General features: G+C 49.3%; 1 protein-coding gene across 4 annotated transcripts in view; it reads right to left on the bottom strand.

The window, feature by feature from the left end:
• WDFY4 (WDFY family member 4) overlaps positions 1–20,246 on the bottom strand; it is a 305,713-nt gene that overhangs the window by 12,950 nt on the left and 272,517 nt on the right. For 3 of the 4 annotated variants that reach the window (XM_017885510.1, XM_017885511.1, XM_017885509.1), the window contains 5 exons: positions 12,313–12,466; positions 9,674–9,765; positions 5,477–5,689; positions 3,003–3,150; positions 408–592 (listed from right to left, as the gene is read on the bottom strand). In XM_017885510.1, the coding sequence (XP_017740999.1) occupies positions 408–592; positions 3,003–3,150; positions 5,477–5,689; positions 9,674–9,765; positions 12,313–12,466 (792 nt within the window). The remainder of the gene's footprint in view (positions 1–407; positions 593–3,002; positions 3,151–5,476; positions 5,690–9,673; positions 9,766–12,312; positions 12,467–20,246) is intronic. The other variant, XM_017885513.1, reaches the window with a different exon arrangement.

The raw sequence follows: 20,246 nt of genomic DNA, 5'->3' as shown, positions 1-20,246 counted from the left end.
CTGGGAGGACCAGTAGGGAAACAGCTTGCTCCTGCCAGCCCCCTGAATGCTCAGTGTGTGTCCTTTGAGTCTAAGTCATGACTGGAACCAGGGGAGCCCCCAGGACTTCCCTCCTACACTCAGTGCCAGTGTGAGTGGGCTCAATGTGGCCATGTGTTCAGCCAGCCTCTGCTCTGGAGGTGACAGTGTGCACTGACAACTTGCAAGCCTTGGAAGGAGGGTTTGAGGCCCAGCCCAAGGAGGGCTTTGCACAGTCACTGAGTCCTCTCCCTCCCAGGCTGGCAGCACGCCTTGTAGGGAAATTGGGTGAGGTTGCTTTGGGCTCGCTTATCTCTGGACCATCTCTGCCTCCAGCTGGAGGAAGGCTGAGGTCCTGAGGCTGCCCCTGCTCCCTGCAGCCCGCTCACCTTGTCGGAGCCATAGCTCCCCAGGCAGCAACTGAAGTCATCAAAGCCCCAGCTGAAGGTCCTGTTCCAGAGAGGAGGCAGCAGCAATTTGTTCCTCTCTACAGCTAGAATGGTCTTCTCAGTAGGGACAATGTGGCCGATGGCCCCTTTGGGGGACTCTGAGCCTAGAGAAAAGAGGTACATATCTATGCCCCAGTTAGTATGGAGAACTTATGCATGGAAGAACAGCACCCATTACAGTCGGGCCCCCGGGCAGAAGTCACAGGTAGACACACTGGACTCGAACTTATACGTGGAAGGACAGCACCCACTGCAGCTGGGCCCCAGGTAGGAATGACAGGCAGACACACTGGACTTGAAGTTATGCACAGAAGGACAGCATCCACTGTAGCTGGGCCCTGGGACAGGAGTCACAGCAGGCACACTTCCCACCCTCCCTCAGCTCCACTCTGGGAGCCACCCCCAGCCCCAGCTGGAATATGGCTCAGAGCACAGGATTTGGAGCTGCCCAGACCTCATTCCAAGCCTAGTTATGCTGGTCAAGTCATTCCATCTCTTCAGACCCAACCTCTTCCCATGGAGTAGAGACAACCATGCCCCTTTCAATGTGTGTCCCCTGGCACAGAGCCTGGTGCAGCTTGTCACCTCAAAACACTGAGGCCAGCCTAGTTTCTGAGACTGTGCACACCATACCCACCATGTAGGGGCCTTTCCTTCCTCCTGGTGGGGGCCACTCCCTTCCTTGCCCTGTGCTGGGTCAAGTGGGAGAACCACCCTCTTCCTGACCCTACCACCCAGTAGGAAGAGAGGCAGCAAGATTCGGGAAAGGCTCCAGGATAAGACTGTGAGATGTCTTTCCCTGTAGGGAAGGGACTGTGGCATCAATGGCCCTTACCCTCTGGGACTGCTCAGATGAAAAGGAGAGAGTAAAGCCAGGCCCCTTAAAGCAAGGCCCAGTGTGTGCTCGGAGTGGCACCAGCATCTGCCAGGACTCCTGCCTCAGCGCTGGCTTGTTGCCTGCCTGTGTGGCAGACACCACTTCATGGCACTGTCACAAGCCTGAGGGCAGGGCCATTGTCTTCCCTGCCTTACACATGAGGAAACAACCTCAGGAAGAGCCCCTAGGACCTGTGGCTGGTAAGATCTGCATCAGTTTCCCGGAGCCCACATGGGAGATTTGAGCTCCTTTGTTACTGTTGGTGTGGTTTGCACCTCGTGTCCCTCTCTGTGAGGGCAGGGGCTGTGTCTGACTGCCCAGGGACTTCAATGCAGCAGCAGATCCCCAGTCCTGGGGCAAATGGAGGCATGGTCCCCAGAGCCAAGAGCAGCAGCACCTTATCTACCAGGGTGGGGTGTGCCAACAACACTGTTCTTGGACTTCAAGGATAAAAAAGGACACCATTAAAACCCCTGAAAACTTAACTTTATACTCCTTGGGACCTGCATGTTGTTCAATGTAGTGGGATTTCCCCAAGGCAGTGCATGTCCTCAGATGGCACAGGCACCCGACTTCATACATACACGGCCCTAGGAACCCAGCCTCACCCTCTCTTCTGCTTCCATCTGGGTGACCTTCCCTCCGGGCTGGGTGGGACCACCCCCACCCCAGTGGACTCCTGCTTCTATAGAGCCTCTCTGAGCCTTGGTGGCAGCTGAGGAAGCCACTGAACTGTGGTCAGATGAGAGGGACTAATAATCACCCTACGTGCTGGGCACCGAAGGTGGCCCATCTCATCGCACTCTCACTAACTGGCCTTGTTGAGGAGCCCCTGGTCCCTGGAAGAGCTGTTTCTCAATCATGGGGCCAGAGTGACCCTCTTCCTTCCCTAGATCACATGGCTCCCTTCACTGGCTCAACCTATTTCTCATGTTTTTCATCCTTTCCTTACCAACTCTCTGTGGGCTCATTTATCTAAGCATCAATGCAATTCTGTAATAGCATCCATTCAACCTTATTCAAATCCCCATGGGAACATGGAGGTTCAATGGCTTGCCCAAGGTCACACAGGAAGGAAGCAGTAGGGCTGGAATTCACTCCTGGGCCATCTGCCCCAGAGCACATGTTCTTAGCTACTGGCTGCCTGCCTATCCTGCCCTGCTTAGGAGGACCAGTGGCCAAGGCACAGAGGCTGTAACCCTTCCCTTGGGAAACTTGGGACTCTCCACTGGTCTCTTGAGGAGAGGAGGTGTGTGTGTGTGTGTGTGTGTGTGTGTGTGTGTGTGTGTACATGTGTGTGTGCATGTATAAAAGAGAGGAAGAGGAAGAGAGATGTGTGTGTGTGTGCCTAAAAGAGGTGTGTGTGTGTGTGTGTGTGTGTGTGTATGTGTGTGAGAAAGAGAGAGAAATAGAGAGAGAGAGACAGACAGAGAGAGAGAGATGTGGGTCTTCAGAAGTCAAGATCTAACAGAGGAGCCCCTAGACACTTCCTAGAGATGATGCCCCCCTAGAATCTGGCTGTGATTGGAGATGCAGCCATTTAAAGTCAGTCCCCAGTACTTTGCCTAGGTATGTGGTGCTGGACCTCCAGAGGAACCCAGCCACTGAAGGGACAACCCTGGGACAGGACACCAAACAATGCAGAGCCAGGGAATCACCTTTGACCGTGACCTGGGAGGGCCTCAGCGACTGCAGGCTGTAGAAAAAGGGCTGTGGGTGGCCAGGCAGGCTCACGGGGGTAGAGACATCCTTTCCAGGCAGAGCCTTCCCTGCTGCAGTCCTGGCTGGGTGGGGTTTGGTAAAGAGCTGGAAAGACAGGGAACAGACACACATGAGGGGAGAGATGCCCAGAGGAGGGGTCGTCCTTGTGCACACTGCAGCTGCACCCTGATTCTGGGGGTTGCCACAGCTGGGCTTGCTCCTGACAGAGCTGAACATGAACAGAACCTCTGGTCCAGCCCTCAGATGTTGCAGGTGAGGGGCCTGGGGCTCAGAGAGGGACAGCTACTTTTTCAAGCTCATAAAGGCAGCCCTTCTGCCTGCCAAATCTCTCCTTTCCCAAGCTGCTTGGGGAAAGACTGGCCTCACTGAAGAGCCCCCGGTCCCCAGAAGAACTGTCTCTCAATCATGAGGCCAGAGTGACCATCATCCTTCCCTAGATCATGTGGCGTCCTTCATTGACTCAATCTATTTCTCATAGTTTTCATCCTTCCCTCACAAACTCTCTGCAGGCTCATTTACCTAAGCATCAACACAATTCTTTAACAGCATCCATTCAAATATTCCAAAGAACACGGGCAAATCCCATCAGTGGCCTCTTTCTTATTTTTCTCCAATCTCTGCCATCAGATTGTGCCTAATGCCAAATTTTTTGCATAACTGAGCCAAGCCCTGAGCATGAGCCATGCTGCCTGGCTGAGTCCTTGCTGCTGGACCAGGGTGTGAGCTGTGGCCAGATCCAGCTCTGTACCCTGCAGTCCCTCCCGGACTGCACCCCTGCTGGGCTGCTCTTTCCAGCCAGCAGCACATTCCTGCAAGTCATCCACGAGGCGCACATTGGAGGGAGAAGAGGTGGACACTGGTCTGGGCTGTGGACATGGGCAGAGTTGGGGATCCAGTTCGATGGGCAGCTGGGGGGGCATGGGGGTGTCTCAGAGAAACCTCAGCTCAGTTATAGTCCTGGATCAAATGCTAACCTATTTAGAAAAGCTGGTTGGGCGACCAATGCAAACAGAAATCAGAATGATGAGTTTTCAATGAGTGTTTAATAATGAGCACTCTTCCTCGCTCAAGGCGACTGGGAGTAGCAGACACAGCCCCTGTTAGGAGTAGCATGGGGCCTGAGTGCTGCAATCTTGTCTTTAGACTGGGACACTTGGGGATTCTCATTCTGATGGCTACTTTAGAAATACTTGTCAAAGCTCATATGACACATTGTTGAGTAGTCAGAATCTGAAGTTGTGTGTACTCTGTAACAACACTGATGGGAAAAGATCTGTGTTGTGGACAAGGGCTGTGAGTACATGAGGCAGGACATGGCTGGATGGTGGTGGCTACTACTTTGAATTATTTTCTTGCTTTGTATTATTATATATTTTTTAGATTCAAGAAGTGAAACCATTAGACTAACAGGCTTCTTTCCTGAAATTCTTTCCTTCCTAAAAAGCCTCCCAGCAAACCCACACTGGATGTGCCATCCAATCTCCAAGTCAACCTTACACCCTCCTCACATTCCCTTTACCTGGGAGCTGAGCAAATCTCAGCATGTCATGTGAGACCAGACAGAAAGATGTTAGTTTAGCACTAACTGCAAAAGGAGCCCCCTCCCCACCCTGTGTCCTCATGGTTGCACGTGGGGAAGGCTGGAACAAAACATCTCCACACAGAACCACAGTTCAAGGATCAACAGGGCCAGAATCAATTAAATAACCACCTAATTTGTGCTTTCATCAGTATGTCAACAGAGGAATGCACAACCTCATATTGCTAAGTGACTATCTTCACAGGAGACAGAGCCAGCAGAGCAGAAGGTCCAGGTGAGACTTCACAATTTCACCCGAGACCTGGCAGGTAGACGGCAGACGCTCTCACACTGGTGACATGTGTTAGGACCAGAACTCTACCTCTGTTGACTGCTATTAGTGTAATTCTAGGCAAGGTATTATTTAGCCTCTCTGAGCCTCAGTTTCCTGGTCCATGAAAGAATACTCTCTATACCCAGAGCTTACAAGAGATTTCGATGACATAATCACACTAATAACTAACATTTGTTAAGTGCTGGTCATATTTCAGGCACTTTCAAACACTTGATATGTCCTAAGTCATTGGATACAACAAACTTGTAGGATAGATATGAACACAAGTAATTAGTTACTACATATCTATTGTAGTGTCTAAAATCAGATCAGTCACAGATAAACACCAGCTTTCACCAGTTTGACTAACGATGTCATCATCTGCATCAACATCAGGTGGTAACTGAGGGTTAAGCCTGATATTGAAAGCACAGGAAGATGATGGGGGAGCATTTCATTTCTTCAGCCCTCTCCTTCACTCTAACCCCAGGAGAGAATGTCCTCACACTGCACACACTTTTTTGAGAAAGCAAGGCAAATGACAAGGCACGTTGTACCTGTTTGGGCACCTGTCCAAAGTTGCTGACAAACCCCAGGATGGTGCTCTTGATGAGGGGGTCAGTAATGCTGCTGAGGTCCACTCTGTCACCGTAGAAGTAGGGGTGGAAGATATTAACAGCGTCTACTGCGGCTGGCCCCTGCTGCTTGTACCCGAAAATAAGGTCTATCCAATGGTGGAGGTTGGCACTGACAAAGTCACTTTCCAGGGCCTGAAACAAAACCCCAAAGAGCATTAAAACCCAGGCCACTCATGTACCCATGCACTCTCTGCAAGGGGCACGTGCTTCAGGGTGTTGGCCCTGCACAGAGGAGATAATTGATGGGCACCTGGGCTTGATGAGCACAAAGCGGCAGGATGAGCCAGCCACCTGAGGGCCACCCTAGTCCTGCCTCCAGCCAGCAGCAAACCAGATCTGACTGTTTTCACCACCCCAGCTCAACCATGTCATAAAACAACCATGGTGTCCACAGTATCTATGAGGTGCAGGCCTGGGAAAGACATCTAAATGGAAGAGACAAGGCTGAAAATAAAGTCTTGGGGTCTTGCTGAGATGTGACATATGAAACAGAGAGAGCTGGTTTTGATCAGAGAATGTCAGAAGGTTGAGGCTAAGTGCAGTGATCAGGAGAGCATGCTCTGGAGGACAGGGGGTGTGGGTGCTGCCATGTACACATTCCTTAACATCTCTGTTCCTTGGTTTCTTCATCTGTAAGATGAACAATTGTACCTTCTTAGCTGGTTCATGTAAGAATTAAGTTGTGTCCACGGCTGACACACAGAGAGCTCCAGGAGTTAGGTGATTTCACTGAGCACATACGGTGCCAGGCACCGGCTGTTTCACAGGTGTTGTTTCCTCCCATGAACACTGCCTTTGATGGCAGGTATAATTAACTCACTTCTAGGGCAGGCTCATGTGATCCTAACACTCTAGCTGCCAGTTTTCATTCCTTAGAACCCCACAGGGGGCATCCAGTCTCACTGAGCAGATCCCACTTCATTCAGGTACTGGGAAATTCTGGACATGGGTGTGGGCATTTTCTAAATCATCCCTGGCACAGAAATGATAGAACCTGCTTCTGAGGTGCAGCTTAGCCCCCAGGAATGTGAACTTCCTTCACTGGGGCAGCTGTGTCTAGCTGGGGGCATGAAGCAGGCAAGGAGTTTCTCACCCATGCACTCACAGACCTGAGAAATATTCTGTCCACGCTCAGGCTCACTGTCCCCAGATGAGAGGACAGGAGACATTCTCAACTCAAACACGGAGCCTGGATCTGAGTTTACAACCTTTAAATGAGAAGTAAACCTCAGCCCGTTTAGGACCACAGCTCCCACTGGAAGTCAACAACATCTGCCCCTCATGAAAGGTGACATCCAACAGGAAACAAGGAATTTAGCATAAGAGCCAAGCATGCTGGATCTTTCATGCATACAGCCCAGATGGGTGGCATTGGCTCAGAATGGGGGACCCAGGTTGGCAATAATTCTCATCAGGTGTCACATATGAGCAAGAGAAAGTATGGCCCAGTGTCTGGATATCATCACAGTCTATCTGAGAGGTGGCACCTGTCTCTACTGAATAGAACCCAGCTTCAGGGCTAGGTCCCCAGAGCCTCAAGATGTTCATTTGGGATTGTCTGGGCTCCCCTTATTGGTCTTCTGGGAGGACAAGCTGCCCTACACACCTGGATCTGGAGAAGCCAGTCACCTGTGCTAAGTTAGCTTTTCTGAGGTCTATGATTAAAGTGGCTTTGAGGGCAAGAAGGCCACACTTGAGTCATGTCATACGAGGGGTAATGAAAGATATGACTCTCCCAAGCCTACCACCTGACTTGGGGCATACCTCATGGCCTTCTGGAGATGTTTGCATGAAAGCATTTGTTGGTGTTTGCCACAGAACCACTAAAGGCGTAGCCGGGTGAGGGCAGATCATAGGCCAGGACAGCTGGCCCTTTTGCTGGTCCTTCTTCCTACCTCTTGCTACCCAGCACATATCCCACATCCTCAAGCTCTTCCCAAACATTCCTCCACCTCCTTTCCTTAGATGAAGCCTGGCTTTCCCCAGGGCCACCAGTTCCCCTTCAGCAAGTTCAAGTGGTGGCCACTTGCTGGACACAACCCATATGTCTGGGGCCAGGACATGGGGCTGGTGTCTCCTCAGTCCTTATTGCTACCTCCAGAGTATTGGTCCTCTGTCCTCTTGTAAAAAAAAAAAATCACAAAACATCTGCTTCTCTGTGCTTCATGAGATCTAGCTTTACCCACTCCTCATCCTCACTGCTGTCTTCCAACAACTTCTCTCTGTTCTCCTCATTCATCAAAGATGGTGATTCCTGGCCATATTTTCCCTTCTTCTCCATGATCTGCCATCATCCTCAGTGATTGCGATCTCTGGCCTCTTGGTTCCTTGAGCTCCACATCTCCAAAGACTTTTGCCTTCATTCCACCTAAAGTCACCATTCCCATGGCCACACCTTAACCCATGTCAGTATCCATAACTGCCTCATCTTCTAAAGCACTCATTCAAACATCCACTTGGTGAAAGTCACATCCTCCTCAACTTGCTGGATGTTTAAGTACTTCCTAAGGCTCTTCTTCTACCTTGTCACAGCCTCAGGTCCCCTTGTCCCTTTTCTTCTTTGCAGTATATCATCACCCACCTGTCTTTGGCTACATCTTTATCCAGCTTAGATGTAGTGGTCCATCATTCCAGTAACACTCTGGTCAATTGAATCATGTGTACTTCTGTCTTTTATCAGACTATGGCTGCTGCTGCCTGCAGGTTACATTCACTCTGGCCCAAGTACTCAAGACAGTGGGCTCTGAGAGGGATGACTTCTATCACTGAGTTTCCAGAGGCAAGAATAAAACAAGAAGAACTTTCTCTTTGCAGAAAAGGACAGGAAAAGGCATAGGTTTGTTGCCACTAGTCAGACCTGCCTCCGGTTATTTTTACTTTGTAGGTGTAATTTACACACAATAAAACTTGCCCTTTTAAAATGCCCAGTTCAAAGTGTTCTTGTAAATTCATGCAGTCATGTAACCATCACCACAGTAAAGAAATAGAACATTTCCCTTGGCTCAAAAAGTCCCCCTGTGTGTTCCTTTGTGGTCACTCTCCTACTTCAGAGCTTAGGAACCACTAATTTGTTTTCTGTCCCTATAGTTTGCCTCTAAATGTCACATTTCATGCCTGTATATAAAAATCACATGATATGTAGCCCTGGGTTATGGCTTCTTTCATGTAGGATAATGCATTAAAACTCATCCATGTTGTTCTGTGTAAACTGATTCAGTAAATCTGCTCCTTTTTACTGCTGAGTAGCATTCTGTTGTGTGCATGGACATATCATTTGTTTATCCATTCACCAGCTGATGGACATTTGAGTTTTGTTTTTGACTAGTTTGAATAAACCTGGTGAAGATTCATGCACAAGTTTTTGTGTGGACGTGCTTTCAATTTCCAAGTGAAAATGCTGGGCGATATGGCAAATGCACCTGCAAATTTGTAAAACAATTACCAAGCTTTTGTACAAAGTGGGTGTACCATTTTGCTTTTCCCACCATTGATGTCTCACACATTCTAGTTGCTCCACATTTTCATCAACTATTGGTTTTGCTGGTCTTTTCAATTTAAGCCACTCCTGTGGGTATGTCACAGCATCTCATCTCATGGTGGTTTAAATTTATTTCTCCCTGGTGACCAATGATGCTGAACATCTTTCATGTGCTTAAACTAACCCAGAAATTTGATTCAGCATGTGTCCCTAATGACCTCTGGTCTCTACCCATGTCCAGTTTTTTGGGTGATAAGCCAAGTTCTGCCCAGTCCTGGAAAATCTTTGGCCAGTGGGAGCCCCTGGGAGGCTCAAACCCTCTCTGAACTGTGCTGAGCAGTAAGGCCCAGGGAGTGGACATTCTTGTAGGGCTGGCTGAGGACACTGACCTCACTTCCTCCAGTGAAACCCTCACCAAGCTGGCACCTGGGCAGGGTCTAATGGAGCTCCTGAAACAGCCCAGAGCCCAAGCCTTTCCTTGCCAACCCAAGGCATAGACCCCACCCCTTCTTTGGGTTTTCCAGACATAAGCCTCACAGTGCGGGTCACTGGCCCTCCACTTGGACAGAAAGCCTCAGTAGAATTTGAGGGGATGTTGAGGTCCCCAGCAGGATACCAGGGGTCCTGGCCTGACTTACCTGTCTGTGCAGGCTGATGAATTTCCGAGGGTCCCCATCAGCCCAGGGAGGGAGCTGCACATCTCCTAGCGCAGTCCCGTCCTGCATGCAGCCTGCATGGGATGAGAAGCAGCAGAGATTTGGGTAACTGGGGACTCAAACCAGGCTAGGAACTGGGGGATGTAAAATGCATGCTGCCTAGGATTGCTGATTCTGTGTAGGTCAGAACGTGAGTTATATTCTCTGCAGACCATACTGCTTTCAACCTTCTCTGCCTGGAATGACCCCTCAGCATGGCCTCTAGGCCTTTGCCTCCTCCAGGAGGTCCTCTTTGCTTCCCAGGCAGCACTAGTGCTTGCTTTGTAAGTTGTCTGAAATGATTTCAGTGTCATCATTGTGGTACATCTTTCTCTCCACTGTACCATGCCTTTCTTCTGGGTGTTTTTTACACAGCATTAAACAATCAGAAGATACAGTGATAGTGGTGCAAGCTGGCAAATTCTAAGCACCTGAGTCCACGCCAGGAGCTAGGCTAGGCCCTGGCCACATGTCACCTCACTGAATCTTCATTCTAACTCGATAATTTATGCGTTTTCTCTCCATTTTTAAGGGGAGAACAGCAAGGTTTTTAGACAGATTCCCCTGACAGTAGAAAGAGGAGGCTGGACTTGACCCAAGTCTCCCTCCTCTCCATTAGCTGCCCAACCTTGCTCAAGCCACTTCACTTCTTTGAGATTCATTTTCCACCTGTAAAATTTAAGGTGATGACAGGAATTATTTCACAGGGCTGGCACAATGATTAAAGGAGAAAATACGTATTACATGCTTAGAACGATGTCAGGCATATGATGGCTACTCCATAAATGTGAGCTACAGTCTTGCCTGACCTCAGAGCCTGCAAGAAGCAGCTGGAATAAAAGCTCCCCTGCTCTCTCTGGGCTACAGAGCTGCCTGGCCTTACTCTTCTCATCACTCATCTCAGCCTGCCACCTCCTCAACAGGTCCTTCCTGAGGACCAGAGAAACCCAGGTCTTGCTGAGTCATCTTCAAACCATTTTCCTACCTATTTTACTCATAGGACTTCTCAGCATCCAACAATGTTTCACTTACAATATAGAAATTGTCTACATTTTCTCTTCCCTTTTTCCTATCCTCACACAAAATGTAAACATCTTCAGGGTATGCCATCCCAGAAGACCCAACTAAATCCCCAGTGCCTTAAAAAAAAGGTCCCTGTATACAGTAGGTGCTCAATAACCACTTGTTCTCCTGACTTCTCTGAGGACCTTTGCCCTCTTGGCCTCCATGGCTGGTAGGAGCCATCATCTCTGCAGCTGAGCCCATCATGCCTCCTGCAGAAGAGTCTGGCTTCATTTCCAAGGCAGAGTGGGTACTCCGGTCAGCGCTCTAACTCCAGGCTGGCCAACCATCTCCTCCTGGCTGCCACCCTCCCTGAGTGACTCCTCTGTGGGACTCCTCATGCTTTGGGGGATCCATCCTTTGCATTTGTTCACTTCTCACCCCTGACGCATGTGAGGTGTCTAATGATTTGAATACCACCAAGGTCCCCATGTTCCACAGGTCAGACTCACGGGGCCTGGCTCACTGTCTGGCCTGCTCCTCATGGATGTGGGCTGCATATCTAGGGCTGAAAACCCCTGCACAAGGTTTTGCAAGGACTAATCTTGCAAGGACTTTCTTTGCAAGGACTAATCTTTGCAAGGACTAATCTCCTCCCCTGTACCCTGCGCCAGGGCTGCATCTGGTCTGGCTCAGGTGCATGCCCTTATGTGCTGTCTGGAGGCAGAAGGAGAACACTGAAGAAGGGGGGCTCTAGAGCCTGAGGTATGCATTGGTGATGGCTCATGCATGTTGTCTGCAGAAGATGATTCCCAGCCAGGCCAGCATCCACAGCTGCCCATACCCTGCCCAGGCTGTGACCACTCATCCACTCTGCAAATTGCCCTGACTCAGCAATTTGTTTGCAGTAGAGGAACAAATTGGAATTATTTCAAAAAAACAGGAATTATTTCACAGGACTGGCACAACGATTAAAGGAGAAAATATATATCACATGCTTAGAAAATACATATCACATGCTTAGAACGATCTATAGCAGCAAGAAGCCCTGCTGCATCCTAGGCTGGGGCCTGCAGCTCAGGAAGGAGCTGCCATAAGCGCCTGTCCAGCTGCCCTGGGATCCCACCCAGCAGTCTACCCCAGGAGACCCAGCATCTCTGGGTCCTGCCCTTGGAGTCCATGTGAACCCATTTGTGGGACATGGAGGAAATGGAACTTGTCAGGAGCAGGAGTTTGTCCAAGGTCTCGAGACAGCAAGGCAGTGCCAGACCTGGGCTACACAGAAGAGCCCAGGTTGGTCTCAGCCATGGCCTCACTGCCAATTGAGGCCTGGGACCATCGAAGGAAAGGTCACGGGTGGGGTGGTGGCTCAGCGCTGTCCTGGCAGCCTGGGGCCAGCGTCCTTCCTCAGCAACCACCTTTCCTTCTGGGCACTGCTGCCCAGTGGAGACCTCACCCGAAGTGCATGTGTCCTGGAGAAGGCCTAGCAAAGGTCCAGATGATGTTGGTCACCACCCAGGGGCTATGGGAAAGAGCACCCTGCAACACCACTCACCCAGCCTCACCAGGCCTCCACTCACCGAACTCCACCCCATTGCAGTTGGTTAAGAACTCAGGCAGGTAGAAGAACTCTGGGGTCAGCTCCCTGACGTCACTCATATTCTCTCTGGAGGCCGACTCCCATGTGCTCTTCACACTGTGGAACATTCTGTCTGCCACGTCGAAGCCTCCACCCTAGGGGAAATGGAGCCAACATGACCAGCTGCTCTCACTGGCACCCTCCTGCTGGCCAGGCACCATCCATTCTGCCTTGGAGGCACAGGTTCTACCATTAGCACCTCTTATTCACTCTCCCCACACACGTGTACCCATCAGCCCAGATGTGTGTGCCATGGTTCTCCAGCTACCAATTCCTTTATTACTCTCTGGAACCTTGCTCCAGAGCTTCAAGGCGGAATGCATGATCCGCGGTAATCAATCCATGTTTCCCTGCCATGGAAATCTGAGTTCATATCAGAAACATCTGAGCATTTCCAAGACTGCAGAGGGCCAGCTCTGAATTAGGTGCTCCACTCGAGGCAGCAAGAGTGCCAGTGACTGGGACTCGGCTCCTGGGAGGCTCATGGTCAACTGCCACAGGTAGGAAATAAAGAACCAACCATAGGACAAAGAAGTGGGTGAACATTCTATGTGGGAGGTCAGCAGGAGCTTCCTGGAGAGGCGCCCTGGAAGTGAGTCTGGAAGCCTGCTTATGGGGAAGATGGCAGTGTTCTGAGCAGAGGACAAGGCTTGGGTGAGCAGCAGGGGTGGGAGGAGAGCAAGAAGCAGAGGAGGGAGGAGGAGGGAGGAGAACTCGCTAGGGCAGGGCCCTGGTGACATCCAACACACAGCTCATGGCATTTGGTGGGGGCGAGAGGTGGGTAGGAAGGAGACTCTGGGACCAAGGGTCTTGGCTTCGATAAGAGAGAATGGATCTGAGGGTGGAGAGATGGAGAAATTTCAGGTTCAAGGGGCAAGAGGCTGGTCCACAAAGGACACGATGTCCACAGCCTCTGCCAGGGCCAGTCCTGGTCCCAAGGCCTATGGCCACAGGTGGCCCCAGGCCTGGCTGTCGAGGTTGTGCCATGTAAGAATTCAGGCACATTCTTTCCCTAGATGCTCTGATTCTCTCATCTGAATTGTCAAACTCTTCAGCTGATGGTACCCTTATTCACCAGGTGGTCTTGGAGGTTGGGAGGAGGCAGAGAGGTGCCTCCCTCCAGGTCCTGGTTGGAGAAATGAAGGTGCTGGTGGTGGAGGGACCTCAGGAGAGAGTTTCTGAAATTGGGCCTTGGGTCTATGTAAGTTTTGGGATATCCTTTTGCCTGGGATTCAATAGTTCACTTGTCCCCATCAAGGCTGGGCCTTTGTATAACAAAAACTTGTCCTCCTTCTGCCATCTTCCGCAGAGCACACATGTGGAACAAGCGGCGGGGCCACAGCAGTGCCTACTTTGTGCCCATCACTCCCTTCCCTGCTCAGAGGGCTGAGGGTCTCCATCTGTATTTACCCAAGGAAGCCTTGGGGGCAGCTGCAGGGGTGGATGGAGGTGAAAAAGGGCAGGGGCCTTCTCTTGGCATGCCTGGTCCATGCTCAGATGCTCTCTCCTAATCCTCACAGTAGCTGCATGAGGAAGGAATTGGTATTTCCATTTTGCAGACCAGAAAACGGAGGCTCCTCAAAGTGCACTGATTTTTCCCAAGGCAGTGAATGGCAGAACTGGGGCAAACCCATGGATGCAACTCCACAGGGCATGCTTTGTCCCATGCCAGATTCCTGGGGGAATCCCTGGACCTGGGACCAACTTGATCCACTATGTGTGGGCCACGGGGGAACTCAGCTCTTTCTGAGAGTGGGGAACCTACAACACACCCAAGGTGGCCACACCTGGACATCTTGAGGGTCATGGTCTGGCTGGTCCATTTACTGAGTCAGACTTGATCAAGTGAGATCTGTGGGTCATTCTCCACACAGGGACAGGGACACTGACTCAAGCAAACAGCACATGGGCAGCTTTAAACATGTGGCTTTTCCCCAAGGTCGCTTTGCTCTCGGTTGAAATTAGGGAATGACGTCCACCATCAAATTTAAATTGAAATGGAAATAAAATGGGGGTGGGGTGTCGAAATAAATCTTCACCTAATGAGTCACTCATTGAAATGTATTAGGAGCATTGTGTATTTAATCTGCAGCCCAAGCCTTACATCTGCGGGAGATTGATGCCTTCTCCTCGTCCCGTTTCCCTTTTGCAGCTTTTATGAGTGCTGATGGTAGTCTCCTGAGAAACAATATGATTTGGTAATAAAAAGATTACCTGTATTAAATAAAAATAATATATACATACGAAATATTGTTAGTGCTACAAATCTGGTTAAAGATATTACCACAAAGAAAACTGTTATTTTTTTCACAGCTGTCTAATGCATTTTAGCAAAAGTAATATCTTTAAAACTTAAGCCTGTATTATTTATAAAGGAAGCAATAACTGATTTTCCTATTTCCTATATTAATAAATGTATTTGCATACATTTGTTTCAAAATTAATGGGTTTTCTCACTTCTGCAATACAAAAGAAAACACCAAATTCCCTAGCAGAAAAAGTGGAGTTGCTTTGTTACTTGTATTGTAAGTCTGTGGGTTGATGTAAACTCTGGTGGCTGCCAGAGAGGAGTCCCAGCTAGGATTAAATTCTCAGAAAGGAAGGAAGGAGAAAAGAAAGAGTAGAGGAAAAAATGGGGCAAGAAGGTAAGAGGCAGAGAGACCCAGTTAAGGTTTAAAGAGCACCTATCTAAGGCAAATCCAGACCCAAATGAAAGAAACCAACACAATTACATCTAGAACTTGGAAGGGAACAAAATGATCAGAGAGAATCCCTGAACCAAGAGCTGCTCTGGAATCTGTTCTGCAACAAATCCGACCTGTATCTAAATGAACTGTAAAAAATAATAGCAAGGTCATTATTGTCAACAAAGGAACAATTTCTTATTGGCAGAAGGTTTTCCCATGTGACATTTAGGCCAGAAGACAATGGAGCCAGCCAAGCCTAGAGGATTCTGAGGCAAAAGATTATAGTTGTTGGATTTTGGGCTCAGTTAAGACATCACTCACATATAAAGATGCAGGAACATTTTGAATATTGAAGAGTCCAGAAACAATATAGTCCTAGGTACCTCTTCTCAATTAAAATCCTTTAGGAGGTGCTAAATATTGCTAAGAGATGAAGCAAAACTGAGGGCAAAATAATAGGAAAATAAGTGGCTGTCAAGGACTATTCCTGGACATTGATCCAAGTTAAAATCAGGGGATAGTCTGTAATTATGGTATGATGGTTAAAGCTGAAAAACCTGAAAAGAAATGTTCTATATTAAAGGAAGTACTCCTTTCATTAGAAGACACAAAGTCTATGTACACCATTGTCTCTGGATGGGCATTTCAATCACTATTAGACATTCTTAAACTCCTCTCCAATATGGCTTCGATTCTTGATCCGAATTCACAGGAAATTTAGTAACTGCACATGCTGAAGGACACCGAGATGCACAGATATTTCTATAATATGTGCTAGGAAGTCTATTCTTCCTTCCTGATGACACTGATCCAAATCAACCCGCTGCCACATCTGGATATGGAATTGGTTTTATCAACAGGCTGACAACCCATTCTCACTGCAGATATTCTTTCCAGTAATTTAAAAGTACCCATGCAAACGACTCACTTACAGGACCCCATTGATATATCAGTTGATCTAACCTGCTGTCTTTAGCCCATCAAAGAGGCAGTGTGCAATGGTGGAAAGCACATTGGCTTCAGAAGCAGGCTGACTTGGGCAGGAATTTCAGTGCCCACTTACTTGCAGGATGAAGTCGAGTGAGTTTCTTAATCTCTTCAACTGCCCATGCCCTTGTCTGTGAACCTTGGATGATAGCTCTTGGTGTGAAAGCAATTGTGTGTGTGTGTGTGTGCGCGCGTGAGTGTGTGTGTGTGTGAGAGAGAGAGAGAGAGACATATCTCATGCAGTGCAGCAGGCACATAGAAAGAGGTGTCAAATAAACCCAGCCCCTCTGTCCTTTTCTCTGCACAGACTAGGATTAGAACTAGGGAGCAATCCTCAGCTTGGGCCCTGATCTCAGTGTGCCTGGGGAAGGCAACCAGGAGCTCTAAAGGAGAAGAGGATGGAAGTTATGGAAGGTAGGAGGTAGGGTACAGGGGGAAGTGAGGAGAGGCGGGATCCTCCAGTGCCAGGGACGGGGTAGGAGGGTGGGGAATCTGAAGGACCGTGGGATGACAACAGGAAGGAGAGCCTGCACTGTCAGGGCAGCTTTTGGCAGCAACAGCACTTCCGAAGTAACAGGGCAAATGTGTGAGGGGAAAGGAAAGCTGGACCCAGCATTCTCTGAGCCTCTGCAGGAAACAGCCAGGCCCTGACACGCTACTGAATAAACTAATGGTGTAGGACCCTCGTGGCACTGGGAAGCCCACGCACTGGTCCAGCTGCCTCGTTGGTCTTGCTCTCTCAGACGGGATGACCCCAGAGTGGCCATTATCTTTCCTTCCTGTAGGTCGTGGCTCTTTTCTAAATGAGTGAACCCACCAAGGCTTGCTGAAACTATGCTGCCTGCATTAGGAGGAGGAGGGTGGGCACGTAGGGGACACTCAGGTCAGCCAAAATGGCTCATACCATATCTCCTTTAGTCCTCACCACCCACCCAGCTAGGGGCTATTTTAAAGGATGAAGAAACCAAGGCTCCATTGTTCAATAATGCCAATTAGAAAGTTGTAGAACCAGGAGTTTATCCCAGGACTGTCTGTCCCTATTGCGTGTGCTTTTCCAACACTCTTCCTCAAGTCTGTATGATAAAAACCACACAGTTTTGGAGATCCTGAATGATTCTCCTCAAGTCACAGTTTGGGCCCTTACAGACCCCACATCCTCACACTGTAATCAGAGGGAGGCTGGCAGTTTCTATGTCTAGCCCCGCAGCCCTGGCTGCATGGGGTGGTCTGGCCCTGTATGAGGTTTAGGGTACCAGGAGGTGGGCTGCTTGCCTCAGAGGCAGGGGCTGAGCTGCAGGCAGCAAGTGAAGAGGCAGGCATGGTCCACCTCGGTGTGAGCATAGACAGACTCCTCGCCTTCCCTGGCACACACTCCACCAGGACTCCTGGCACTGATCCCTCCAGGAGCTTCTAAGTCAACAGCCAGGACGGCCCAAGTGCTGCCCCATGGTTCTCCGTTCTCTCTGCAGTTAGCATCTGTCTTGTACAAAAACCAGCCATCTTGCCTCAGGTGGTTCAGAAAACCCTTCCCCACTGCTGGTAACAGCTGACTTCACATGGGCTGTGACTTAATTAACACAGCACTTTATTTCTGTTTCTTATTAAATGCAGCAGCAGCCACCGCTGCTGTGTCTTTGGTAGGCGCTGGCTGCCTTGCTGGCCCCACCTCAGCTGGGTCTGATCTCAGGCCTGAGAGCAACTGGTGCTTTTACTGGGACAGAAACAGGTGCTTGGGCTGGGGCCCCAGCAGGAGCCTGACCTCCTGGTGACTCAACTTTCTAGAGGCTCACAGACACGTGCTCTAAGCAGGCAAGACTCCTAAGAACTCTAACGTTTTCCAGCCTGGGCAACATAATAAGACTCCATCTTTACAAAATGTGATTTTTTGTTCGTTTCTTTGTTTTTTATGTTTTTTTTTTTTTTTTTTTTTTTTTTTTTTTTTTTTTTTTTTTTTTTTTTTTTGGTTTATTTGTTTATCCAAGAATGGTGGTACACATCTATAGTCCTAGCTACTCAGGAGGCTAAAGCAGGAAAATTGCTTGAGCCCTGGAGTTCCAGGCTGCTATGAACTATGATCATGCCACTGTACTTTAGCCTGGGTGACAGAGCAAGATCTTGTCTCAAAAAACAAATGAACAAAAGAACTACAGCATCCTGGGGCTGCTGCCGAGGGAGACAAGCCCTCTGCCCTGGCAGACAGACGAGTTCACACCTCCAAGAAAGTGGGGAAAACAGAGCGCAAGCAAAGCTGACCCACGCCTGGTCACAGTGCCTGCATGTGCCACCTGCTCAGATCACACAGTACATACATATACCATATTTTCTGGATTGTAAAAATCTTATGGTAATAACAGGCTTGGAACAGAAAAACAAATGAACACATCGAGGACATAAGTATGCATCAATTCTAAGACCAGCTCAAACTTAAGAACACTTAAACCTGAAAGGAATAAAACACTCCTTATACCCAGGGTTCAGAATATACTGCACAGCAACAGGGGGTCTCTGTGCTGTCCACAGTCTCTGCACAGTGCAGGGTAAATGGGCCACAGTGCCCAGAGAACTCCATGCCTGCCTCTCTGCAACCCAGCACACCACACTGGGTGTGCCACACAGGCATACAGTACGTGACAGCAAAGGTACTGCATGGCAGAGCTGTTGTGCTGCCTGTCACTCTGCACTGGGAGCACCAGGGGCCACGCTGCACACACATGCAGCCGGCACACTGCACATGTGCTGCAGCACCAGGTGACTGCCTATACGTCAAACCTCATACATGTGTGCCTGTGCTTGATGCTGCACGAGGGACTCCCCACTGTTCTACTGAAAATGTGGTCTTGAAAATGGCACATGTCCCTTTCCTCTGAGCACTGTGTCCCCTCTGGACAACCTCTGTAGACCCCACCTTGCTTTATTTACCATGAGTGTTTTAGGCTTGGTGTCCCCAGGGCTAGAACCCATCTCATCTCCCTTGTCATTTCCTGAGGGACGTGACCTCCCAGAGACTCAGTATCCTGAGATGAATCACAGCAGCCTCTCACAAGCTTGTGAGGGTCCAATGAGGCACAGCAGTGTTCACAGCAGCCCCCTTCATTGTCATCAGAAGGAGGAAGCACCCCAGCCATGAACGAATGATAAACAACATGTGGTCTACAAATACAGGGGTGCAGGAATCAGCCGTAGGAAACTGACACATGCCACAACAATGGATGGACCTCGAGGACATTATGCTAAGTGCAAGAAGCCAGTCACCAAAGGACAAACATTGCATAATTCCACTTATAATAAGCTTAGTGTAGTCATTCATAGAGACAAAAAGTAGAACAGTGGTTGCTGGGTGCTGTGGGGAGGGGCGATTGGAGAATTATTGTTTCATGGTTTCAGAGGTTGAGTTTGGGAAGATGAAAAAGTTCTGGAGACAGATGGCAGCGATGGCTGCACAATCATGTATATGCACTTAATGACACTGAGTTGTGCACTTCAAAATGGTTAAAAGGGTAAATTTCTTATTATGTATATTTTTCCACAATAAATAAGTACAAAATATTTTAAATAACTGTTGTAAGGTACTTAGCACCATCCAGGTGCATAGTAGGTGCTTAACGAGCAATCAGAGGTTGGAGCTGTTACGGAAAGGCCTTCAGAGGCGATCCTCCCACCCACCTCCTTGATCTCACCAACAAGGAGACTGAACCCTAAGAAAGAAAGCGATCTGAGCAAAGTCAAACACAGCAGCCCTGGGGATGCTGGAACGTGATTCCCCAAGCCCACTACATATGACTCCACTCTGGCTTATCTGTGGTAATAGGCGGGTGGTAGCATTTGCTCAAAGCAGAATGGAAATGTGCGCTTTCCCACGCTGACTCCTATACGTCCACTGGCTCTGGCTTTCCTGCCTGGGTTCCACAGCCTCCCCATGTCTCTCGCTCTTCCCGACTCCTTCGTCCACCCCAGGTTGGGAGTAGTGCCTTGGGCTGCTGAGACTACGGGAGTCTCCTTTCCAGCCAACACAGGGGTGAAGCAAAGGTCTCTGGAGAAGATACGGGCCTCCCCCTAGGAGGTGGGGTAGGATGGAGGGAAGAGCTTGACTTCAGGAAGATGCCAGAATATTCTTAAGGAGGTCTGCCAAGGCCCCATCACTCTCAAAGGGGAGCCTGGTGTGTCCCCTCACAGAGGAAGCCTATGTAGCCTTTATACTCAT

Source organism: Rhinopithecus bieti, unplaced genomic scaffold (assembly GCF_001698545.2).
Source record: "Rhinopithecus bieti isolate Rb0 unplaced genomic scaffold, ASM169854v2 scaffold_15143, whole genome shotgun sequence".
Classification (NCBI taxonomy): domain Eukaryota; kingdom Metazoa; phylum Chordata; class Mammalia; order Primates; family Cercopithecidae; genus Rhinopithecus; species Rhinopithecus bieti.
This window is presented reverse-complemented; position numbering and strand designations above follow the sequence as displayed.